The sequence below is a fragment of the Geosmithia morbida genome (assembly GCF_012550715.1).
Source record: "Geosmithia morbida isolate 1262 chromosome Unknown scaffold_2, whole genome shotgun sequence".
Lineage (NCBI taxonomy): Eukaryota > Fungi > Ascomycota > Sordariomycetes > Hypocreales > Bionectriaceae > Geosmithia > Geosmithia morbida.
The window spans coordinates 1,185,669-1,205,546 of NW_023336189.1; the positions used below are offsets into that span (position 1 = coordinate 1,185,669).

At 57.4% G+C, this 19,878-nt stretch overlaps 8 protein-coding genes across 8 annotated transcripts; 4 read left to right on the forward strand and 4 right to left on the reverse strand.

Moving 5' to 3' along the window:
• Positions 1 to 283: 283 nt before the first annotated feature.
• GMORB2_4002 (uncharacterized protein) lies at positions 284 to 625 on the forward strand (the record flags this gene model as incomplete). Its single annotated transcript, XM_035465978.1, has 1 exon — positions 284 to 625. The coding sequence occupies one exon, from the start codon at positions 284 to 286 to the stop codon at positions 623 to 625; it is 342 nt and encodes a 113-aa protein (XP_035323815.1).
• Positions 626 to 1,025: 400 nt separating this feature from the next.
• Positions 1,026 to 2,807, reverse strand: GMORB2_4003 (uncharacterized protein; the record flags this gene model as incomplete). Its single annotated transcript, XM_035465979.1, has 3 exons — positions 1,026 to 1,416; positions 1,917 to 2,547; positions 2,645 to 2,807. The coding sequence occupies 3 exons, from the start codon at positions 2,805 to 2,807 to the stop codon at positions 1,026 to 1,028; spliced, it is 1,185 nt and encodes a 394-aa protein (XP_035323816.1).
• Positions 2,808 to 3,472: 665 nt separating this feature from the next.
• On the forward strand, positions 3,473 to 6,747 carry GMORB2_4004 (alanyl-tRNA synthetase; the record flags this gene model as incomplete). The annotated part of the gene is made up of 3 exons (XM_035465980.1): positions 3,473 to 3,554; positions 3,789 to 6,400; positions 6,571 to 6,747. The coding sequence occupies 3 exons, from the start codon at positions 3,473 to 3,475 to the stop codon at positions 6,745 to 6,747; spliced, it is 2,871 nt and encodes a 956-aa protein (XP_035323817.1).
• Positions 6,748 to 7,274: 527 nt separating this feature from the next.
• GMORB2_4005 (Pfam:DUF185) lies at positions 7,275 to 8,989 on the reverse strand (the record flags this gene model as incomplete). Its single annotated transcript, XM_035465981.1, has 3 exons — positions 7,275 to 7,493; positions 7,600 to 8,579; positions 8,647 to 8,989. 3 exons carry the CDS (start codon positions 8,987 to 8,989, stop codon positions 7,275 to 7,277), a joined length of 1,542 nt encoding a protein of 513 aa, XP_035323818.1.
• Positions 8,990 to 9,658: 669 nt separating this feature from the next.
• GMORB2_4006 (cysteine synthase) lies at positions 9,659 to 11,041 on the forward strand (the record flags this gene model as incomplete). Its single annotated transcript, XM_035465982.1, has 1 exon — positions 9,659 to 11,041. The coding sequence occupies one exon, from the start codon at positions 9,659 to 9,661 to the stop codon at positions 11,039 to 11,041; it is 1,383 nt and encodes a 460-aa protein (XP_035323819.1).
• A 631-nt stretch (positions 11,042 to 11,672) lies between these two features.
• On the reverse strand, positions 11,673 to 12,918 carry GMORB2_4007 (uncharacterized protein; the record flags this gene model as incomplete). Its single annotated transcript, XM_035465983.1, has 3 exons — positions 11,673 to 11,681; positions 11,763 to 12,581; positions 12,781 to 12,918. The coding sequence occupies 3 exons, from the start codon at positions 12,916 to 12,918 to the stop codon at positions 11,673 to 11,675; spliced, it is 966 nt and encodes a 321-aa protein (XP_035323820.1).
• A 778-nt stretch (positions 12,919 to 13,696) lies between these two features.
• Positions 13,697 to 16,460, reverse strand: GMORB2_4008 (uncharacterized protein; the record flags this gene model as incomplete). The annotated part of the gene is made up of 4 exons (XM_035465984.1): positions 13,697 to 14,052; positions 14,146 to 16,110; positions 16,185 to 16,340; positions 16,433 to 16,460. The coding sequence occupies 4 exons, from the start codon at positions 16,458 to 16,460 to the stop codon at positions 13,697 to 13,699; spliced, it is 2,505 nt and encodes an 834-aa protein (XP_035323821.1).
• Positions 16,461 to 17,613: 1,153 nt separating this feature from the next.
• On the forward strand, positions 17,614 to 19,024 carry GMORB2_4009 (uracil-DNA glycosylase; the record flags this gene model as incomplete). Its single annotated transcript, XM_035465985.1, has 2 exons — positions 17,614 to 17,984; positions 18,064 to 19,024. 2 exons carry the CDS (start codon positions 17,614 to 17,616, stop codon positions 19,022 to 19,024), a joined length of 1,332 nt encoding a protein of 443 aa, XP_035323822.1.
• Between the last annotated feature and the right edge of the window lie 854 nt (positions 19,025 to 19,878).

Below are 19,878 nucleotides of genomic sequence, written 5' to 3' on the forward strand. Positions count from 1 at the left end.
AAAAGGAATGTTTGCTAACACGAGATTGTAGCAGAGCTTCGTTACCGGCGTCGCTATGGGCTGGTACTCCCACCTAAAATCATATCTACGCACATTCACGCCCACGCAGCGACGCGACCTGATACTGTACATTGCGGGCAACAGCGTCCTCAAGTTCGGGATGGAGCCATAGGTGGCCTCGATATTCCGCTTCGCTGGGGGGAAGATCAAACTGGAACTAGGCAGGCAGGCAAAGTCGCCGTACCTCACCCTCTTCTTCGGCTTGGGGCTGGGCATGCGGTGCATGGGCACGCTCCTGGGCGGGGTCCTGATCAAGAGGTTCGGCACGAGGACGGTTCTGTCCTGCGCGACAGTCCTCATCGGCCTGCTCACGGCGACGCTCCTCACCGTCGATGCGGCCACGGGCGGGCGGTGGATGGTGAGTCCTACGATATACGGCAGGTTTAGGCCAGGGCTCGTGTCGGCTGTATACTTCATGTGCTGCTCCTGCTCGGGTGCGATCGACCTCATCCGTGTCCTGATCCCGGGGGAGATTGTGGATGGAGAGGTCGACAAACTGCGAAAGATGGATCCTCTGGTGAGTCGCGCGTGCTGGCGATGGAGGCAGGTCGAGACGGACTTCTGACCGCATCCTGAGCCATGCTGAGCTAGATCCGCATCTTGTACGAGTTCGCCTCGATTGCGGGATGTCTGATGAGCTTGCTCGTCTTCCTGCCGGTGATGGGAAGCCGAGCGTTCATCGTCACGTCGGTATGCTGCTTTGCCTCGGCGACGTCCTTCTTCTTCATATCGAGTCTCGGCTTCGAGTGGGATGACGGCGGCGTGGTTGCCGGCCCTCACCGCTGGGCCTGGCTGCTGGTGCGGTTCGTCCTCAAGTGCCTCTGGGGCTCGCTCCGTACCTTTATCCTCGGAACCAAGGTATTGTTCAGCCACCGCGACCTCGCCTGGCTCGTTCCTGGCTATGCCGTCGCCGCGTACGGACACAGGTACATGGTATCAGCCCTGGTGCCCCTTGCGAGCGGCGCCTACAGGCTTGGAGAAGGCTGCTTCCTCATCTTGGCATGCGGGTCCAGCCTGGGCATGGTCCTGGGCTCTCTCATCGTCTTCTGCAGCAGCCGCGTCAAGACACCCATCTTCTGGCTCCGGGTCAACTCGGCGGTGATGCTCTTCCTGTGGATCACGCCGTTCTTCCCTCCCCCTCCGGGAAACACTGGGGTTCTCCTGCTGGCGGTGGGCTTCACGACGTTCCTGTCGGTAGGGTATGGAGCGGCCGCGTCGACGGTTGCCTCGTACGTGCAGGATATCGTGATGCGCGTGGAGCCGAGACCGGTCCAGGGCACCTGCGTCAGGGGGATCCTGGCCTGCCTGTTCTGCATCGAGGTGGCCCTGTACACCATCATACGCTTCCCGCTCGACCTGTATCACGGCGGATGGACCGGCGCTGTGCACACCCGATTGCTGTGGACAGCCGCGGTGCATTTCACCATCATCTCGATCATCACCTTCTCGGCGACGTTTGTACCTAAGGGGGAGGATGCGCGGCGGGCCATTGTTCGGGACAACAGGGCCCTAGAGGGTGTCGGGCTGGGAAGAGGAGATGGTGCAAGTATCAGGAACGTGACAGATGCCTCTTAGGTGGGTTAGCCACGCACAATATGTGCATCTATATATATATATATATATATATATATATATATACATACAGAGTATATACATATAGAGTATATACATACACGAAGACAGTATACATATAAAATACGGATTGTACGTGAAACCGACGAGAAGAGAAAAAAAGAAAAAAGAGAGAAAACGCCGGGGGAGAGTAAAAGAAGGAGAAAGGAAGAAGGAGGGTCAAGGAAAAAGAAGGCTAGAATTATCATTAGTCTATGTCCATGGAATCTACGTTATCGAAAGACGTAGCGATATCGGAGTTGGGTGGTTGCGTCGGAGTTGGTGGCATGGCGTCGCCTCCGCATAGAGGGCCGTGATCAGCAGTAGCACCAGTAGCGGTGCTGGAGGCATCAGCAGCGACGACGACACCATGCCTCTCAAGCCTCTGCTTCTCGCGCAGACGGTTCCGCGACTCGATGATGGCCTTCCTCACGCCGTCCTTCTCCTCCGAGACGGACAGGGACTTTGGATCGCTGTATAGGACCATCTGCATGCCGGCCAGCTCTCCCCGGTCGTTGGCGAGGATGTGAGGCGGGATACGGTTGGCCATGAGATGCTTGTCTATGTCGGAGAGGAAGATGAGGCGGCCGTCGTCGGAGGTGGCGGTGTCGTCGTCGCCATCGGTTGAGGACAGCTCGTCGTCTAGATCGTAGATGTAGACTTTATGTTTTGAGTTGTCGAGATGCATCTCATCGTCGTCGTCGTCGTCGTCGTCGTTTGAGGTTGGTAGCTGTTGCCGTTGTCGTTGTTGTAGTTGTAGTTGTTGTTGTTGTGCTATCGATGGTTGCGATGCGGTAGGAAGGGTAGCTGGAACAGGAGCAGCTTGCCCGGCGGATGGATTCTCTACGGGGACGTATAGTTTGGATCCATTTCTTTCTTGTGGGACGGTCAGTCTTGTGATGATGAGAAAGAAGCAGAAGAAGAAGATAGTAAAGAGGAAGAGAGAAAAAAAAAAAAGAACAAAAGTGCATACCCAGATTGAGTAGACTGAGACGTTTGGTTAGACGCTCATTATCCTGGGACGCAGCCTTTCTCTTGGTACCGGCTTGAGGGCGAAGCACATCGTGGCCTGAGGCTGCTGCGTTGCTGATGGTGGGATTGATGGCGTTTGATGTTGTCGGTGAAGTGCGCAACATTGTTTTTTAAAGATTGGAAACCAAAAAAAAAAAAAACAAGATTAGTTCTCTCCTCCGTATCAACGAGCAAAGAGCGCGCGCGCTCGGCCCTCTCTGTCTCTCTTTCCTTTCCTTCGTCGGAGCGATCGAGAGAGAGGTTTGATCGGCTTTCGATTTATTGCAACTCAAAGTTCATCGTCATTGGGGGGCGGGGGATTTTTGCTGTACAGGACCAGGGCCGATGAAGGGGGCGTTGAGGCGCGGGCTGGAATAAGAAGAGTGCAAGTAAGCAAGGGGCGAAAAGACGAGGGGGGGGGGGAAAAGAAGACTGCTGAGGGAGGAGGAGAGAAAAAGAGGAGGAGAGAAGATCCTTTTTATGGGAAGGGTTTGCTGAAGAGATGGGGATGATGTCGACGACGAGAAAGGTGGCAGCAGCAGGAGCAGCAGCGACGGCAGGTGGTGGCGGCTCGGCCAGATACGGCGGCGGCTGTCTGACCCATTCTTGTAGAAGTTTCCAGCCGAATCCACCAACGACAGCGATGGCAGCAGCAAGACGATTGCACCTCCAACATACACCAACATCACCAGAGACGCGCGCCACACTGTCCATACGATCCCGCAGAGCTTCCTCCATCTGGTTATTCTGCGACCGCCGCTGTCGACCATTTTCCTCGTCCAGTGCCATCATGGCTGAGTCGCCCGCGTGGCCGGCCGCGCGCGTGCGTCAGACCTTTATCGACTTCTTCGCCGAGAGGGGTCATTCCGTTGGTAGGCTCTTTTTTTATTCCTCTTCTGCTGCCCCTCCCTCTACTCTCTCGGTCCCCGGATTCTGCCCCTCATCGGGATAACGTCATGAGAGGAAACGACTGCTTTGTTGATGCAAAATAAAACAAAATAAAACAAAAGCATGAAAAAAAAAATCATCTCTACTCTTATTCTCATACTGCTACTGCAAAGTTCGCAGAGGGCATGTCGTCGCTGACAATGCACACGCCATCACAGTCCCCTCCGGTCCCGTCGTCCCTCACAATGACCCCTCCCTGCTCTTCACCAATGCCGGCATGAACCAGTTCAAGCCCATCTTCCTCGGAACCGTGGGCAAGACTGATCCCATGTACGGCCTGAAGCGTGCCGTCGACTCGCAAAAGGTCATCCGCGCCGGCGGCAAGCACAACGACCTCGACGACGTCGGCAAGGACAGCTACCACCACACCTTCTTCGAGATGCTGGGCAGCTGGTCCTTTGGCGACTACTTCAAGAAGGAGATCGTCGAGATGTCCTGGACCCTCCTGACAGAGGTCTACGGCCTAGACCCCTCCCGCCTCTACGTCACCTACTTCGAGGGTGCCCCCGACGTCGGCCTCGAGCCCGATCTCGAGGTCAAGCAGTACTGGCTCGACCAGGGCGTGCCCGAGAGCCAGATCATCCCCGGAAACATGAAGGACAACTTCTGGGAGATGGGTGACCAGGGCCCCTGCGGACCTTGCAGCGAGATCCACTACGACAAGGTCGGTGGCCGCGACGCCGCCGGCCTCGTCAACATGGACGACCCCATGGTCATCGAGATCTGGAACCTCGTCTTCATGCAGTACGACCGCCAGGCCGACAGGAGCCTCAAGCCCCTGCCCGCCAAGCACATCGACACCGGTCTGGGCTACGAGCGCCTCGTGTCCGTCATGCAGGACACCAGCTCCAACTACGCCACCGACGCCTGGACGCCCATCTTCCAGAAGATCCACGAGGTTACCGGCGCCCGCCCCTACACGGACAAGTACGACAGGGACGACGCCGACGGCATCGACATGGCCTACCGCGTCGTTGCCGATCACATCCGTACCCTGGCCTTTGCCATCGTCGACGGCGCCGTCCCCAACAACGACGGCCGCGGTTACGTTATCCGCCGCGTCCTCCGCCGCGGTGTCCGCTACGGCCGCAAGTACCTCAACGCCGATATCGGATCCTTCTTCTCCCAGATCCTGCCCGCCCTCGTAGAGCAGAAGGGCGCCGACTTCCCCGAGCTCGTCAGGAAGCAGCAGGACATCAAGGAGATCCTCGACGAGGAGGAAGACGCCTTCTCCCGCACCCTCGACCGCGGCGAGACCCAGTTCGAGAAGTTCGCCGCCAAGGCCTCCAAGGAGGGCTCCAACAAGCTCGCCGGCGATGTTGTCTGGCGCCTCTACGACACCTTCGGCTTCCCCACCGACCTGACCAAGCTCATGGCCGAGGAGCGCAACCTCGACATTGACGAGGCCGAGGTCGAGGCCTCGCGCCAGAAGGCCAAGGAGGCCAGCAAGGTCGTCAAGGACTCGGTCCAGCAGTTCCCCAAGCTGGACGTCCACCTGATCTCCGAGCTGGAGCGGCAGCTGTCCACTCCGCGCACGGACGACGCTGCCAAATTTGTCAAGGGCGACATCAAGGCCAGGATCCAGCACATCTTTGACGGGGAGAAGCTCCTCAAGTCGACCCGGGACGTGCCCGAGAACACGGCGCTCGGACTGCTGATCGACAAGACCAACTTCTACGCCGAGTCCGGCGGCCAGGTTGCCGACACGGGGCGTCTCGTCATCGACGGCGTTGCCGAGTTCAAGGTCTTGGACGTGCAGAACTACGGCGGCTACATCCTGCACAGCGGATACGTCGAGTACGGTGCTCTCTCGCGGGGCGACGAGATCATCTGCGAGTACGAGGAGCTCCGCCGCGCGCCCATCCGCAACAACCACACGGGCACGCACGTGCTCAACCACGCTCTCAGGGACGTCCTCGGCGACGAGGTCAACCAGAAGGGCTCGCTCGTGGACAGCGACAAGCTGCGCTTCGACTTCTCGCACAAGAGCCAGGTCAAGATTGACGAGCTGCGCAGGATCGAGCATCTGTCCAACCAGTACATCCGCACCAACGCCAAGGTGTACGCCAAGGACCTGGACCTGGACGAGGCCCGCAAGATCGAGGGCCTCCGCGCCGTCTTCGGCGAGACGTACCCCAACCCGGTGCGCGTCGTCTCCATCGGCATGGACCTGGACAGGATGCTGGCGGACCCGAGCAACGCCGAGTGGCGCAAGTACAGCGTCGAGTTCTGCGGCGGCACGCACGTCGAGCACACCGGCCTGATCAAGGACCTGGTCATCGTCGAGGAGAGCGGCATCGCCAAGGGCATCCGCCGCATCATCGCCTACACCGGCGACGCGGCGCACCAGGTGCAGCGCGAGGCGGCCGAGTTCGCCAAGAAGGTCGACGCCCTCGAGGCCATGCCGTTCGGCGCCGAGAAGGAGGCCCGGATCAAGGCCACGTCGCAGGAGCTCAGCCAGCTCGTCGTGTCGGCCCTGACGAAGGACCAGCTCAACCAGCGCTTCCAGAAGATCGCCACCGACGTCGTCTCGGAGCAGAAGAAGCGCCAGAAGGCCGAGGCCAAGGCGGCCGTCGACGCCGCCGTCAAGCACTTTGACGAGAACAAGGAGGCCAAGTGGTTCATCGGCCGCCTGCCCATCGGCGCCAACCCCAAGGCCCTCACCGAGGTGGTCAAGCACTTCCAGAGCAAGAAGAAGGACAAGTCGGTCTACGTCTTTTGCGGTAGCAAGGAGGAGGGTGCCGTAGCTCACGGTGTCTATGTCGGAACGGTATGCTCTCTCCTCTCTCTCTCTCTCTCTCTCTCTTCTCTGTCTCTTTTCCATACCACTTTCCGTCTTCTTCTCTGCCCTCTTCCCTCCTGCTCTTCTCATCCTTTGCCTTGTCTTTATTTCTACCCCCCATCTACACGTGTGATCGTGTGTCTGACACAATGCAATAGGACCTCTCCTCCCAGGGAGTCACCGCCGAGGCATGGGCTGCTTCCGTGTCTGACGTCATCGGTGGCCGATCTGGTGGCAAGGAGCCCTCCCGCCAGGGACAGGGTACTAAGCCCGAGGCTATCGACGACGGTGTCGACACGGCGACTAAGTGGCTCAGCGAGAAGTTGAAGCTGTAGATGTGGTGGATAGCAACTTTATTACTAGTATAAAGGGAATTATTTTTAACAGCAAGGGAATGGGAAAAAGGAAGGAAGGGATTATTTCATGTATTAGAAAAAAATCCAAAAAATTCAACTCTCCGGCTTGATGATGCCAACTACGGAAATTGGGGTCTTGTTTCCTTTTTTCCCCCCTCCCTTTGTTTCTATGGCTTTCATGTTGAGAAGGGTTAGGGTTCGGGGTTGAGAAGGTCTTTAGAGATGTACTACTGTCTGCTTGCGTGTTCAGAGACGTGCATGTCTCCATGACTCTTGATAGGGGTGGGTACGTTGAGGGAACGAAAGCTTTTCTGTAATAGTAGCAGACAGAAAGTAGTTGTGAGATTCCGATACGAGAGTTGAAGGGGAGTGCCAAGGTGGCTTGTTATTCAATTCGATGTACAGGAACGTGTGTGCGTGACAAGGAGGCACGGGAGGGGAAGAGAAACAAGATGTGTGCAGCAGCAGCTATGTATATATATCTGATGCATGATGCATGGAGACGACTACACGGTCACCATGACGCTGGCATTCCGGTAGTGAGATAGCAGAGGATTCTCACCGCTCCGGGTCTCGGTGTCCTCGACATAGGCCCAGTGACGCATAAAGTCCTCGTGGGACATGACGCGGGTGAGTTTCCCGGTGACGGCACGGTAGATGGCCTCTGTTATGTTGAAGTCTGTGGGGAAGAGGATGTCAAAGTAACCTTGGTGGACCTGTCTTGTCTGTCAGCCCGGCGGGGAGGAATAGAGATGGAAGAGTAAGGGAAGGGAGGGGAATAGAAAAGGGGGGGGGGGGGGGGGTGGAAAGCATGACAGGACAGAAACACACCAGAGGAGTCGAAACAGGGACGGTAGTCCTCTTGTAGCGAGTCTGGACAACAGGAGCGTTGAGACCCTTGATGGCCTGGGGGAGGGAGTTGAAGTCGGAAGAGACGAGCCTGTGGCCGGGGAAGAACTTCTCCAAGACGTCGAAGAACTGGAGGAGCCTGGTCGGTATGAACTCCGGGCTGGATAGGTTGGGCGCGAAGGGGAGGCGCGTGGAGAGGGAGCGGAGGAGTGGGTTGGTTGGGTAGGGCCTGGGGTACTTGCCCGCGGTGGCGGCGTCGCGGATGCGCAGGAAGCGGGAGGCCAGGGGGTCGAGCTGGCGGAGGTAGAACTCGTACATGTCGTTGTCCGCGTCGATGAGGACGTGCGCCTGGAGGGGCACCTCGGCGGCGACGTCATAGCGGATGGCGTCGTGGGCGAAGTTGTCAAAGACCTCCATGGCGAGGAAGAAGCAGGGGGAGGGGACGTAGCGGTCCCACTCGAAGATGGAGCGGTTGACGATGTCGACCTTGTCGGCGTGGCCGCGTGACTCGGCCGTGGCGGAGAGCAGGTGACGCTCCTGCATGGCGGCCAGCGAGGGCGAGATCTCGATGACGTTGTAGCGCGTGCGCTCGTAGACCTGCGGGTCGATGGCGCGGATGTAGTCGAGTATGTTGAGCATCAGGGTGCCGCGGCCGGCGCCCATCTCGAAGATGAGCAGGTCGTCGTACGGGTACGTGTGCAGCCGGTAGTTGGACACCAGGTAGCGCGCCATGGCCTCGCCGTAGTAGGGTCGGAAGAGCTCCGTGGGCGTGTGCCACAGCTGCCGCGTCGGGTTCTCGCCCTCGGCGTCGTCCAGGGCGTCCTCGAACTCGGTGTACCGCCGTCCCAGCTCCGAGTTGAACTCCAGCTCGTCCCGCATCGAATTGAAGTCGAAGGGCTCGCCTGGGCTGAAGATGACGGCTTGCTTGGAGAAGTAGCCGTAGGCGGGGTTGTATAGACTGTCTGCATGCAGATGTCAGAGAAGCGTGGGGTGGGGAAGACGCGAAGATGATGGAGCCTGGAGCCTTACCGTCTATGAAGTCCCGGAGCAGCATCTTGCATCGTCGTGGCCGCTCCGTGCGAGCCTTGAGATCCCAGCTCGACAGCTCGGGGTACTGGGCGAACTCGGCTGTGCGGTCCTCGGGCATGATTGTCGACCGCTGCTGCCACCGGGACTCGTTGGACTTCATGCCTCGGTCCTTGGATGCCCTTGGCCGTGCAGAGTACGTCCGTCGCGAGGGTGGGCGTGAGACGGCGGCGCACAGCTCATGGCGATGGTGGTGATGGCGGCCGGCAGCGGAGTTTCGTACACATCCTCGCGGTCGATGGCGGAAGAGCTGGCGAAAGAAGTCGGATGCTAGACGGGAGTCCATCGTCGTTAGCTCTCTCTCTCTAGCTCTTCGTCTGAGCTGTCCGCTCCTCTCTCCTCTCTCTCCGGCGCGCGTCCCTGGAAGGAGGAAAGGAAGGAGGAAGGAACTGAAGGCTCACAGAGAGCGGGAGAGCGAAAGAGCGAAGGGGAGGAGGAATTGGCGGTGGGAGAAGGATGCGATGCAGTATTATAGTACGAGTAGTAATAATCATTGTTTGAAAGCCGCGGCCAATGCATAACATCTGAGCAGGTTCACGGCTGATTTGCGGCTGTGGAGATGTTCCGTTCCTCCCTCGCGTATTGATATATTAATATTCATATTACACCAATGACGCGCGCTCAATTTGGTGAACCCCGTTTTAAACGGAGAATCGAGCGTTACGTTACGTTAGTACCAGCATAAAAGAAAAAAAGGAAGAAAAGGAAAAAAAAAGAAAAAAAACGGATCATGACATCAAAATGACTAAACCCGATTCTGATAATTCTGATACCACACTCAACTTTCTCATATTGCATCATCGATTGTGCTCCGGAGCTGAGAGAAGAAGAGGGAAACAAAGAGAGAGAGAGAGAGAGAGAGAGAGAGAGAGAGAGAGAAAGAAAAAAAAGAAAGAAAGGGAAAACAATTCAATATCAACGCTGGTTGACATGGGCACATTTCCCTAGCATAAGCATGTCACTGACTGACCATCCAAGGGCATATGGCACGGCTGCCGTGGCCTTTGCCTTCTCAGCCGGCATACTGGTGACACTCGGTTTCAAGGACTTTTACCCGGATCTGGAGCAACGATATCAGCGCAAGCGACGATCAGCAACCAGAACGACCAGCAAGAACGGCAGCGGCAACAAGGACTCGGCGCAGGAACGTCCGTTGCGCCGCTACAGCAGCAGCTGGTGGGGTGGCGCCCCGGTGCAGCTGGAGGACCACGACGACGAGACCGACGAGGCGGCGCAGGCCCGGGCACCACCGCTGTCGGAGGGCATAGACTCGTGCATCGGCAACACGCCGCTCATCAAGATCCACTCCCTCTCGCAGGCGACGGGCCGCAATGTGCTTGCCAAGGCCGAGTTCCTCAACGGGGCGGGAAACAGCCCCAAGGACCGCGTGGCGCTCAACATGATTGACGAGGCCGAGTCGCAGGGTCTGCTCGTGCCCGGCAGGGGGGACACCATCTACGAGGGCACGGTCGGCAGCACCGGTATATCGCTCGCGACGCTGGCGCGGGCCAGGGGCTACCGCGCGCACATCTGCATGCCGGACGACCAGAGCCACGAGAAGTCGGACCTGCTGTTGACGCTGGGGGCGGCGGTGGAGCGGGTGGCGGTCGCACCCATCACCAGCCCGGACCACTTCGTCAACCTGGCGCGGCGGAGGGCCGAGGAGCACGAGCGCGCCCACGCCGACGGCAGCCGCGGCTTCTTCGCCAACCAGTTCGAGTCGGCCGCCAACTGGCGCGCGCACCTGCGCACGACGGGGCCCGAGATCTACGCGCAGACGGGCGGCCGCCTGGACGCCTTCGTCGCCGGCGCCGGCACGGGCGGCACCATATCCGGCGTGGCCCGCTACCTCAAGGACGAGGCCGCGCTGCGCGACCGCCTCCGCGTCGTCCTCGCCGACCCCCAGGGCAGCGGGCTCTACCACAAGGTCAAGCACGGCGTCATGTACTCCCCCACCGAGAGGGAGGGCACCCGCCGCCGCCAGCAGGTCGACTCCATGGTCGAGGGCATCGGCATCAACCGCGTCACGGAGAACTTCGAGGCCGGGAGGGACATGGTCGACGACGCCGTCAAGGTCTCCGACGCCCAGGCCTGCCGCATGGCCCGCTGGCTCGTCGAGAATGACGGCATCTTCGTCGGCAGCAGCTCCTCGGTCAACTGCGTCGCCGCCGTCGTCACAGCCATGTCCCTGCCTCCCGGCAGCACCGTCGTCACCATCCTGTGCGACTCGGGCGCTAGGCATCTGTCCAAGTTCTGGAAGAATATCAAGGACATGGGTCCTCAGGACGCCGGAAAGTCCGAGGATCTGTTTTCCGAGCTTGGCATAACCCGGGCGTGATCCGTCTGTCCTGACTACTAGTAGCCTCGAGGTACTCATCGGGATCCGGATCGGGATCTATATATCATAGAGGAAATATGTAGTATGACAATACTACATCAAGCTTTCCTTCCCCGTGTGCGGGAACGAGCGAACGTGGTGAATGGCTCGAAATATGCCGAACCAGGATGTAGATTATAATGAGCACCGCAAAGGGGAGAGGGAGAAGGGGGGGAGGTTATAGAGGGTTAATTATCCCAGCAAAAAGCAATGATACCATTGCGAAACTGTCAGAAGCTTCTGTAATCATCCAGATCCAGCCGTGGCCATCATCATGCGCAGTACTGTTGATAAGTAAACAACCAGAAAGAAGATGGGGGTTTCTTCCCTTATGGGAAGGGGGAAAAAAAGAAAGAAGAATAGGGATTGTTGTTTAAAAAATAAAAAATAAAAAATAAGAATAAAAAAAGACACAAACTCCATGCCCTCCCCTGGACGCACACCAAATTCAAACAAAAAGTCACGCACTCTCTCTTCACTTCGTGACTACTGCCCGCTTAGAGCATTTTTTCTCTCTCTTCCTTTTAAGTCAGTGGGAAGAAGATGAAACGACGTAAAAAAAAAAAAATTTAAGAAAAAATACATCGCCCATTTAGGAAAACTGGTAGAAAAGCCATGGTCAGCACACTGCAAGAGGGGGGGTTGGAAGGGATGGAAGAGAGAGAGAGAGAGATAGACATACCTTCCAACGCTTTCCGCAATTCATGCACTCGCAAAACGTAGTCATGGGCTCATCGGCGCTGCGCGTCTGCGCCTGTGTATAGCTGACCATCTTCTTCTTACAGCGGCCGCACTCGAGGCTGTCGCTGACGCTCTTCTTGGCCATGGGGACCTGGGCTCTCTTCATGTTCTCCTTCTCGAGCTCAATCTCCTCGCGGCGCCTGTCCTCGCTCTTGAGCTCGTCGTCGGTCATGACGACGAACTTGTCGGGCGAGATGACGCCGGACATGACGTTCTGGCCCAGCTCGCGGTTCGACTTGTTCTTGAGGTTGGCGAAGAGCGACCTCATCTTCTTCTTGTACTCGGCCGTCTCGCCCTTGTACGTCGTGTGGGCGGCCGACTCGACGGCCACGGCGCGCGCTATGATGTCGCCCGACGGCTCCGTGGACCGGTACGCGAGGCCGTTGTAGATGAGCCCGATGCATTGGTTGCGCGTGTTGGACTCGGTCCGCTTGATGTCCACGCCGTCCGAGTCGAACTTGCGCTTCTCCGGGTCCCCCTCAAACTTCTTCTTCGATGCGCCACCACCACCACCACCACCACCACCACCTGAAGGTTCCGACACCGATCCAGATCCCGATGCGGTAGCCGCAGATGTCGATGCTGGTGTCGGTGTGGGCGTAGGAGATGAGCTGGCCTTGCTAGCTGCTGCCGCCCCCTTCATCTTCTTCTCGTGCTCGACCAGCTTCTTCCACTTCATGACTAGCTCCGATGCTGCCCGTGCAATCTCCTTGTTGCTGTTGGATCGTAGCTTGCCGACATAAACACCCGCTCGTGTGGCCTGGCATCAGAAAAGTCAGTATCTTTTTTTTTCTTCCCTTTTTTTTTCTTCCCTTTTTTTTCTTCTATTTCTCCTCCTCCTCCTCCTCCTCCTCCTTCTTCATCTTCTTCTCCTTCTTTTGATTTTCCAACCCGGTTCCATACGCGCAGAGTCGCATCGCATCGCATCGCCATCACCGTCGCTATCGCACAACACATACCCTCAGCATCTCCTCCGTAGGCGAGGCATTCTTCTTGAGAGTGTCTAGGAGGTGGAGCGCAGTCTCCGGGGGCTCGTTGGCCTGTATGCACTTCGTCAGTGCCTTGACGTTTGACTCGAGTTCGCGCTGGTCCATCATGATGGGCAGCCACACGTTCCGTGCTCGTTTTCGTGACGCGCGGATGCGGACGGCAGGGTGGAGATGAATCGATGTGGTGGTGCAGAGGAGAGAGATCCAATCATTCAGTCCGAAATGGGGGGAGGTGAAGCTGCGTATAGTACGAGGACGTCTGGATTGCCTCTGGGGGCAGCTTGCAGTATCAATGCGATGCTCGTTGGGAGAGAGACAGAGAAACACGTGAGTGGCCTGGAGGGAAAGCTCAGCTTGCGGGAGGGGGGATATATATCCGACGTTATGCCGGTGTCGGCCTTGTTGCCGATAGCATCTACGTGTATGTAGTCTGTAGATTCTACCGAGTCTTGCAGCTCTCGTAGTATCCATTCATGGCATCGTTCCACTCGGATGAATTCGCCCATCTACCCATTTTTTCTTTCATGTGTGATATTCCGAGATGGCAGTCCAACGGTTCACATTTCTTTGCTCTCACATGGTACAGACCAGTTACTTGACCGTTCCAACGTGCTTCGCGCGACAGTTACATCATATCAGAATCTACCAACAAGAGGTATTACTGCCAGAAGAAAGAATTCGTAAGTTGCTAGTCCGAACTCGCATCGCTTGTTATTGCCTCGAGGAAAAGCAAGAAACAGGGGAGAATGAATACCAACGCGCGGCAAAGTACACGAAAATAGAAACGCTAAAAATAAAAATAAAACTCCCCATGATCTACTGCTTTGCTCATTTTCTTCCACCAGATAATAATGCATGTACACGCGATGGGACAACAAAGAGGACATCAAAGACCTAAACCCCCAGCGGCCCATGCTGGGAATCCGTCATCCGGTCTCATCTCAGGCGGAGGTTGTTGCTGCTGCTGCTGCTGCTGCTGCTGCTGCTCTCTCTGTTCCTCCTGGCGCTGGGCGTGGGCCTGCTGGATGTGTTGCCTCCACCAGAGGAGGAAGACAAGAGCAGCCATGACACTGACGATGAGAAGGCTCTCCACGAGTCCCCCTTCGTCAAGATCTCCCTCGCTGCCTGGGCCGATTGTGTCGTCGTACAGGTCGTCAAGGTAGGCGTCGTCCTCGTACATGTAGCCGTCGTCCTGGATGAAGTTGGCTATCCACTCCGAGAGGGACCAGTCCTTTTTTGCCTCTGTCGGTGGTATGTCAGAATATTTCTCTTCTTTCTACTCTCTCTCTCTCTCCCTCTCCCTCTCTGGCTGCCAGAGTCGAGAGTAAAACTTACTGGGCTCTTCTTGAATACCGTGGATGTCGCCATGGGTAATCGTGTTCCACGCACTACGCAGCCGGAGCTTCATCAGACTCAGCGTGACGGGGAGGTAGGCCTCCTTGTTGACGACGAGGGCGTGGTCGTAGTATCGCTTGGCCAGGTGGAAATCCTGCGTCAGCCCGACGCCGTTCTCGTGCATCCACCCGAGATTAAAGAGGGCCTGGGCGCTCTGCGAGTGGTCCGACGCCGACAGGTAGCACTGCACCGCCTTGCCGATGTCCTTCTCGGTGCCGATGCCGTAGTAGTAGTAGTCACCCATCTTGACCATCGAGTCGATGTTGGATTGCCTCGACGACCTGGTCCAGTGGATCAGCGCCATGCGCGGGTTGTCCAGCAGGCCGCCCCGCTTGGGCTGCTGGTTGGCCTCGCCGCCCAGCCGGGCCTGGATAAGATCCATGAGGGGCAGGCCTGAGTTCTGCGAGTCGAGCATGTAGGCCACGTTGGTCTGCGCCCTTTCGTACCCTTGCTCGGCCGCCAGGAGGTAGTACAGGAAGGCCGCATCGATGTCGCCGGCCTCGTACGCCGCGTTGGCTTCCGCCCACGTGGAGACGAGCGGCTCCGCCTTCTCGGCCACGTTCTTGTAATAGTTGAGGGCGATGGCGCAGAGGCTCTCGCGCCCGACGGCGTAGTGGACCAGCTCGGCGAGGTAGTAGTGGGCCTCGATGTTGCCGTACCGCGCGGCCAGCTCAAAGTAGTTGTTGGCGATGCGGATATCCTCGGGGCTACCCTGGTCGAGGTGAAGCTTTCCCATCTCTACCTGCGCTGGTGCAAAGTCCTGGTCGGCCGAGACCTTGAGCAAAGCAGTGGCCTTGCGGATATTCTTCTTACCGCCGTAGCCGTTGAGCAGCATCAGGCCGAGGCCGTACTGCGCCTGCGGGTCTCCTTTCGTGACGCCGCGCTCGAACCAGGTCCGGGCCTTGTCATAGTTCTGATTGAGCCCCTCTCCCCTCAGGTACAGGCGGCCAAGATAAGCAGCAGCCTTGCACGCCGTCTTCTCGATTCCCGGTTTATAGTTCTCGACGAGACGGCCGTCCCGCTTCCAGTAGCGCGAAGCCACAGCGAAGAAGTATTTCTTGGCCAAGTCTAGGTTACGCTCCAGTCCTCGCTGGCCTTCGTAGTATATCCTGCCGAGGCTGAAGGCCGCCTTGAAATCGCCCTTCTGGGACATCAGGTCGAGATACTCGATGACGTCGCTGATAGCCGCGTTCGCGTCCGAGTTGAGGTTCGGCTTGAAGGCGTTGATGCCAGCGCTCGAAGCACTGGCACCCTCGCCAAAGACACCGCCGTCGTCGTCGGCAATGCGCCAGCCCTGGTGAACCCAGGACCTGCCTCCGGGAGGCCCAGACTTGAACCATTCGATGGCCTTGTCTGCAACCCGCTTGTAGTGTTCCACAGCCATCTCACAGCTCTTGACGGCGCCGATGCCGGCAAAGTGACGGTAGCCCACGGCCATCTCAGATCGGAGATCTCCGCCGGCTGCGGCAAAGGTATGGTAGAGGAGGGCCTTGGCCTGGTCCTGCGGGACCACGTCGCCCAGTCCTGTCGAGTGATAGACGCCCAACATGTATTGGGCTGTCGTATTTCCGTGGATCGAGGCGAGTCGGTCGTACAGGTCGTAGGCGACCCGGAAGTTGCGGGGGTAGTTGTAGTGGCCGAAGAAGTTGATCTCAGCCAGCGTGTATAGGGCGTCGGAGTTGTTGACGGCGGCGGCCATTTCGAGGAGCTCGACAGCTTCGGCAACGGGGCGGCTCAGGGTCGCCTGCGGTTTTTGCGACGGCGACGTGGCGGGGCCCGTCGGGAGGACCTCGATGATGTACTGGAGGGCCAAGGCGACGAGCCCGGACGGTTTGTGCGATCGTTGGTGCGGCGCCTCGGGGGCGGCTCGTAGGATCTGGGCGGCCTGGTAAAAGTTCCGCTCGGCTACGATCGCTCTTGTCAGTTGGGAATGCCATCTAGCCCGTCGACCAGTCGATGAGCATGGGGAGCCGCCATACCATAATTCTGCTGTGTCCATTCGTCTCGGGGCCCTCCAGCACCAATGCCGGGGTTGGCGTCATGCTCGTCCCGGTGGCCCTGGGTCTTCTTTCCTGCATCATCACCAAAAGTAAAGCTCCAGCCCGCGGCAGCTACAGCCATGGCCTGCAGAAGCACTAGGTGAAGATAGAAGGTTAGCCAGAGTTATGGCGTGAGCGGCCGGAGGGGTGACGACACGTGCGCCGTGAGGAGGGGAGGAGGGACTCACGTAGAAGGCACAGAACTGGCCTGGCCATGCTGGGCAGATGTCAATGTGCAAGACAAAATAGTAGCCTCAGGACATGGCTCGTGGGGGAGAAGGATCCAACAAGCAGAAAGCCAAGTCGGTCGTCGTCGAAGTTGAGGTTGACAACGGGGACTTTGCGTGGGGGGCGCGGGCAGTTATGTTGTTTGGTACGGTAAGCTGGAAGACCCGGACCTACAAGCTGGCCACTTCCGCAGTCGGCTGAGGCGGCCTGCTAATACAGTATCACTGTGGACATTTTCAGTGCACTCCAGGTCACTAATACAAGCTACGCTATAAGTGCGTCCTGTCGGAGTCCCATCCAGATGGGGTCCGAAAATGGGTGCCCCAGGCAGCACATCAGTTCTCTGCGCCTGAGAGCAGCCTCTCGTGTATTATCAATACCTGTCAGCTCACAGCTTGGGGATCTCCTTCAACATACGAGGCAGAGGACAAATGTGAATGGGCACTATAGTTTGTGGGTTAACTTCGTGGCTTCATTACTTGCCGCCTTGTCGCTGGTAACTTGGAAGCTGTAATCTGTACAGAACAGCACTTACCCACAGAAGTAGTTCACATTAGTCATCTGTCATGCGCTTCTTGATGAGCTCCATCGGACGCATCGGACGAGTAGTCGGCCACTTCCAGCAACGGTCTTTCGTTATCATGTCGCATGCCAACTTGGAGCATCATATGCACATGCAGACTTCTTCCTCTCTCTCAACTGGGAAGACGGTGAATGAACTGCATGGCCATTTTGAAAGCACATATTGCGCTGACGGTACCCACCAAGGCGGCGCCATGCAGGTATGACTGTCGGCAACCTGAGGCACTATGCCTGTGGCGGTCTACGACCTAATACCCCGTGGCTGGTGTCTAAGCCACAGCCCTCAGGGCGGCGCGTTAATGGGAGTCGCGTCAAGGGTCGCGTCTACCGTTCCTCATCCTACTGGTAATAACTAACACAACCACCGCCGTCACCGCCTAGGCAAACAAACTTCCACATCTCGCCGTCGTCCTTCCTAGCACCTGTACTTCCAAACACACAGCCAGCGGGTCTTCCTCATACTTTCACAATCTTCCGGAGAACTAGCAGTAAAACAAGGCTGCGTCTGCCTGTCTTCTGGTCCCGGTTCCACCTCTCTCCCGCAACAAGATCCTTCACAATGTCGTCGTCAACACTCAAGCGCAAGGCCGACGCGGCGGCTGACAAGAACGACACAAAGAAGACCAGGTCCAATGCCAGCATCACCTCCTTCTTCAGCGCCCCCAAGCCTGGCCCCTCCGCTTCATCGACCCTCGGTTTGGCACCGGAGCTGCCAGTCTCCAAATTTGACAAGGCAAAGTGGGTGTCTGGACTGACGGCCGAGCAAAAGGAGCTGCTGCAGCTGGAGATTGATACCCTGGATGAGAGCTGGCTGGCCCATCTGAAGGATGACATTACGACCAAGGAGTTTCTCGATCTCAAGAGGTTTCTGCGTCAGGAGACGGCATCCAAGAGGAAGTGGTTCCCACCAGCTAAAGACGTGTATTCCTGGTCAGTTTCTTTTCCTTCTCTGAACCGCCGTTCGAGAGCCTAGGAAACAATATCGGTCTGTCTGACAATCCGTTCGCAGGTCCCGCCACACTCCCTTCCACAGTGTCAAGGTGGTCATCGTCGGCCAGGACCCCTACCACAACGACAACCAGGCCCATGGCATGGCCTTCTCCGTCCGGCCCCCAACGCCGGCGCCCCCTTCCCTGCGAAACATGTACAAGGCACTAAAGAAGGACTACCCGAGCTTTGTCGAGCCTGCTGATCGCGGGGGCCTGCTGACCCCCTGGGCCGACCGCGGTGTCCTCATGCTCAACACGTGCCTGACGGTCCGGGCCCACGCGGCCTTCTCGCATGCCAACCGCGGCTGGGAGCGGTTCACGCAAAGGGTCATCGACCTCGTGGCCAAGAAGCGCACCCGCGGCGTTGTCTTCATGGCCTGGGGCACGCCCGCGGGGAAGCGCGTCCAGAAGGTTGACACGCAGCGCAATCTTGTGCTCAACAGCGTGCATCCCAGCCCGCTCAGCGCCTCGAGGGGATTTTTCGACTGCAGGCACTTTCGGTCCGCGAATGAGTGGCTGATTTCCCGCTACGGCCCCGAGGGCGAGATTGACTGGGCCCTCAAGCCCGGTAACACGACCAAGGCTGCCCCTCCTGCTGCTGTTCCGGCCCCCGCCGCTTCTGCTACCCCCGCCCCCGCCACCACGAGTACAACTGCTGCTGGTAATAGTACTAGTACTACTAATGCTCCTACAACTGCTGCTGCTGCTGCGGCGGCGGCGGCGGCGGCGGGCCCTGCCCCGGTCGTTGCTGCCCCTGCTCCTGCTCCTGCTCCTCCTTCTTCCCCCACTGCCGGCACTCCCAAAAAGGTCGAAGAGAAGAGGGAAGCCGGAGGAGACAAAAGGGAGAGCGAGGTCAAGGACGAGGGGAACAAGGAGAATGACCCAGCTGTCGAAGACGAGTATGAGAGTGGTGGCGATGATGCCTTTGAGGAGGCCCTGAGGTTGGCCGAGGAAGCTGCCGAAAAGAGGGCGGCGCCCTAGATGATATGGTCGTATGTTTCTCACGTTCCTATTTTCGGCATGTATAAATGTGGTCTGGCGTTTGTATATGTTTATTTGGCAGCAGAAATTTCTGGTTTTTTTTTCCCGGTGATTATTGAGGCAACAACAAAGGATGTTTTCAAGATGAAGGTTGTATTACTGGAAGGAAGTTTGCGTGTACGAAAGTCGAGGGATGCGACCCCGGAATCTTCCAGCCAATCTTGGAAGCCAATTGAAATTTGACAGACATCTACGAGGATTACTGCGGCGTAGTATCATCGGCAGGGGAATCTCCGTATGCTTTGCAGGGTCTTTGTCGCTCAGTCTTGAATACTCCGGTCCGTATGAAGTATACACAAGGGGCGGTTGTGGAGATGAGAGACCTTCAAGCCTCAAGGCCCGCTGGCTTCCTGGAGTCGTCGAAACAGAGGGCGGGGCGAAGAGAGTAATAATACTAGATGGCGGGCAATTTTAGAAGAGAGATTTGGCCATGGTGCGATTGTAGGTAGCAATACTACCTTAGGCGCGATAAAGTAATAAGCTGTATCTGTACTCCGTACTCCGTACGAGTATTATCTGTTCTATAGGGATGAGCCATGGCCTGACAGGTCAAAAGGAGGAGGAGGATGTTGATCTTCGGTGATATATGAGTATGTAATCTTGTACTCATACATGCATATAATATAGCATTTCCTAGTATTGGCACTAGCTACAGATTAGTAGTTCACTGGGAAGAGATGAGGTTGAGAAGAAAAGAGAAGGCCATCGGCGATAAATAGTCCAAAACCAGGTTTAAGGCAGGTGCGACCACACGAGATTTGCACACAAAAGGCAGGAGGCAGCCTTGAGATTGT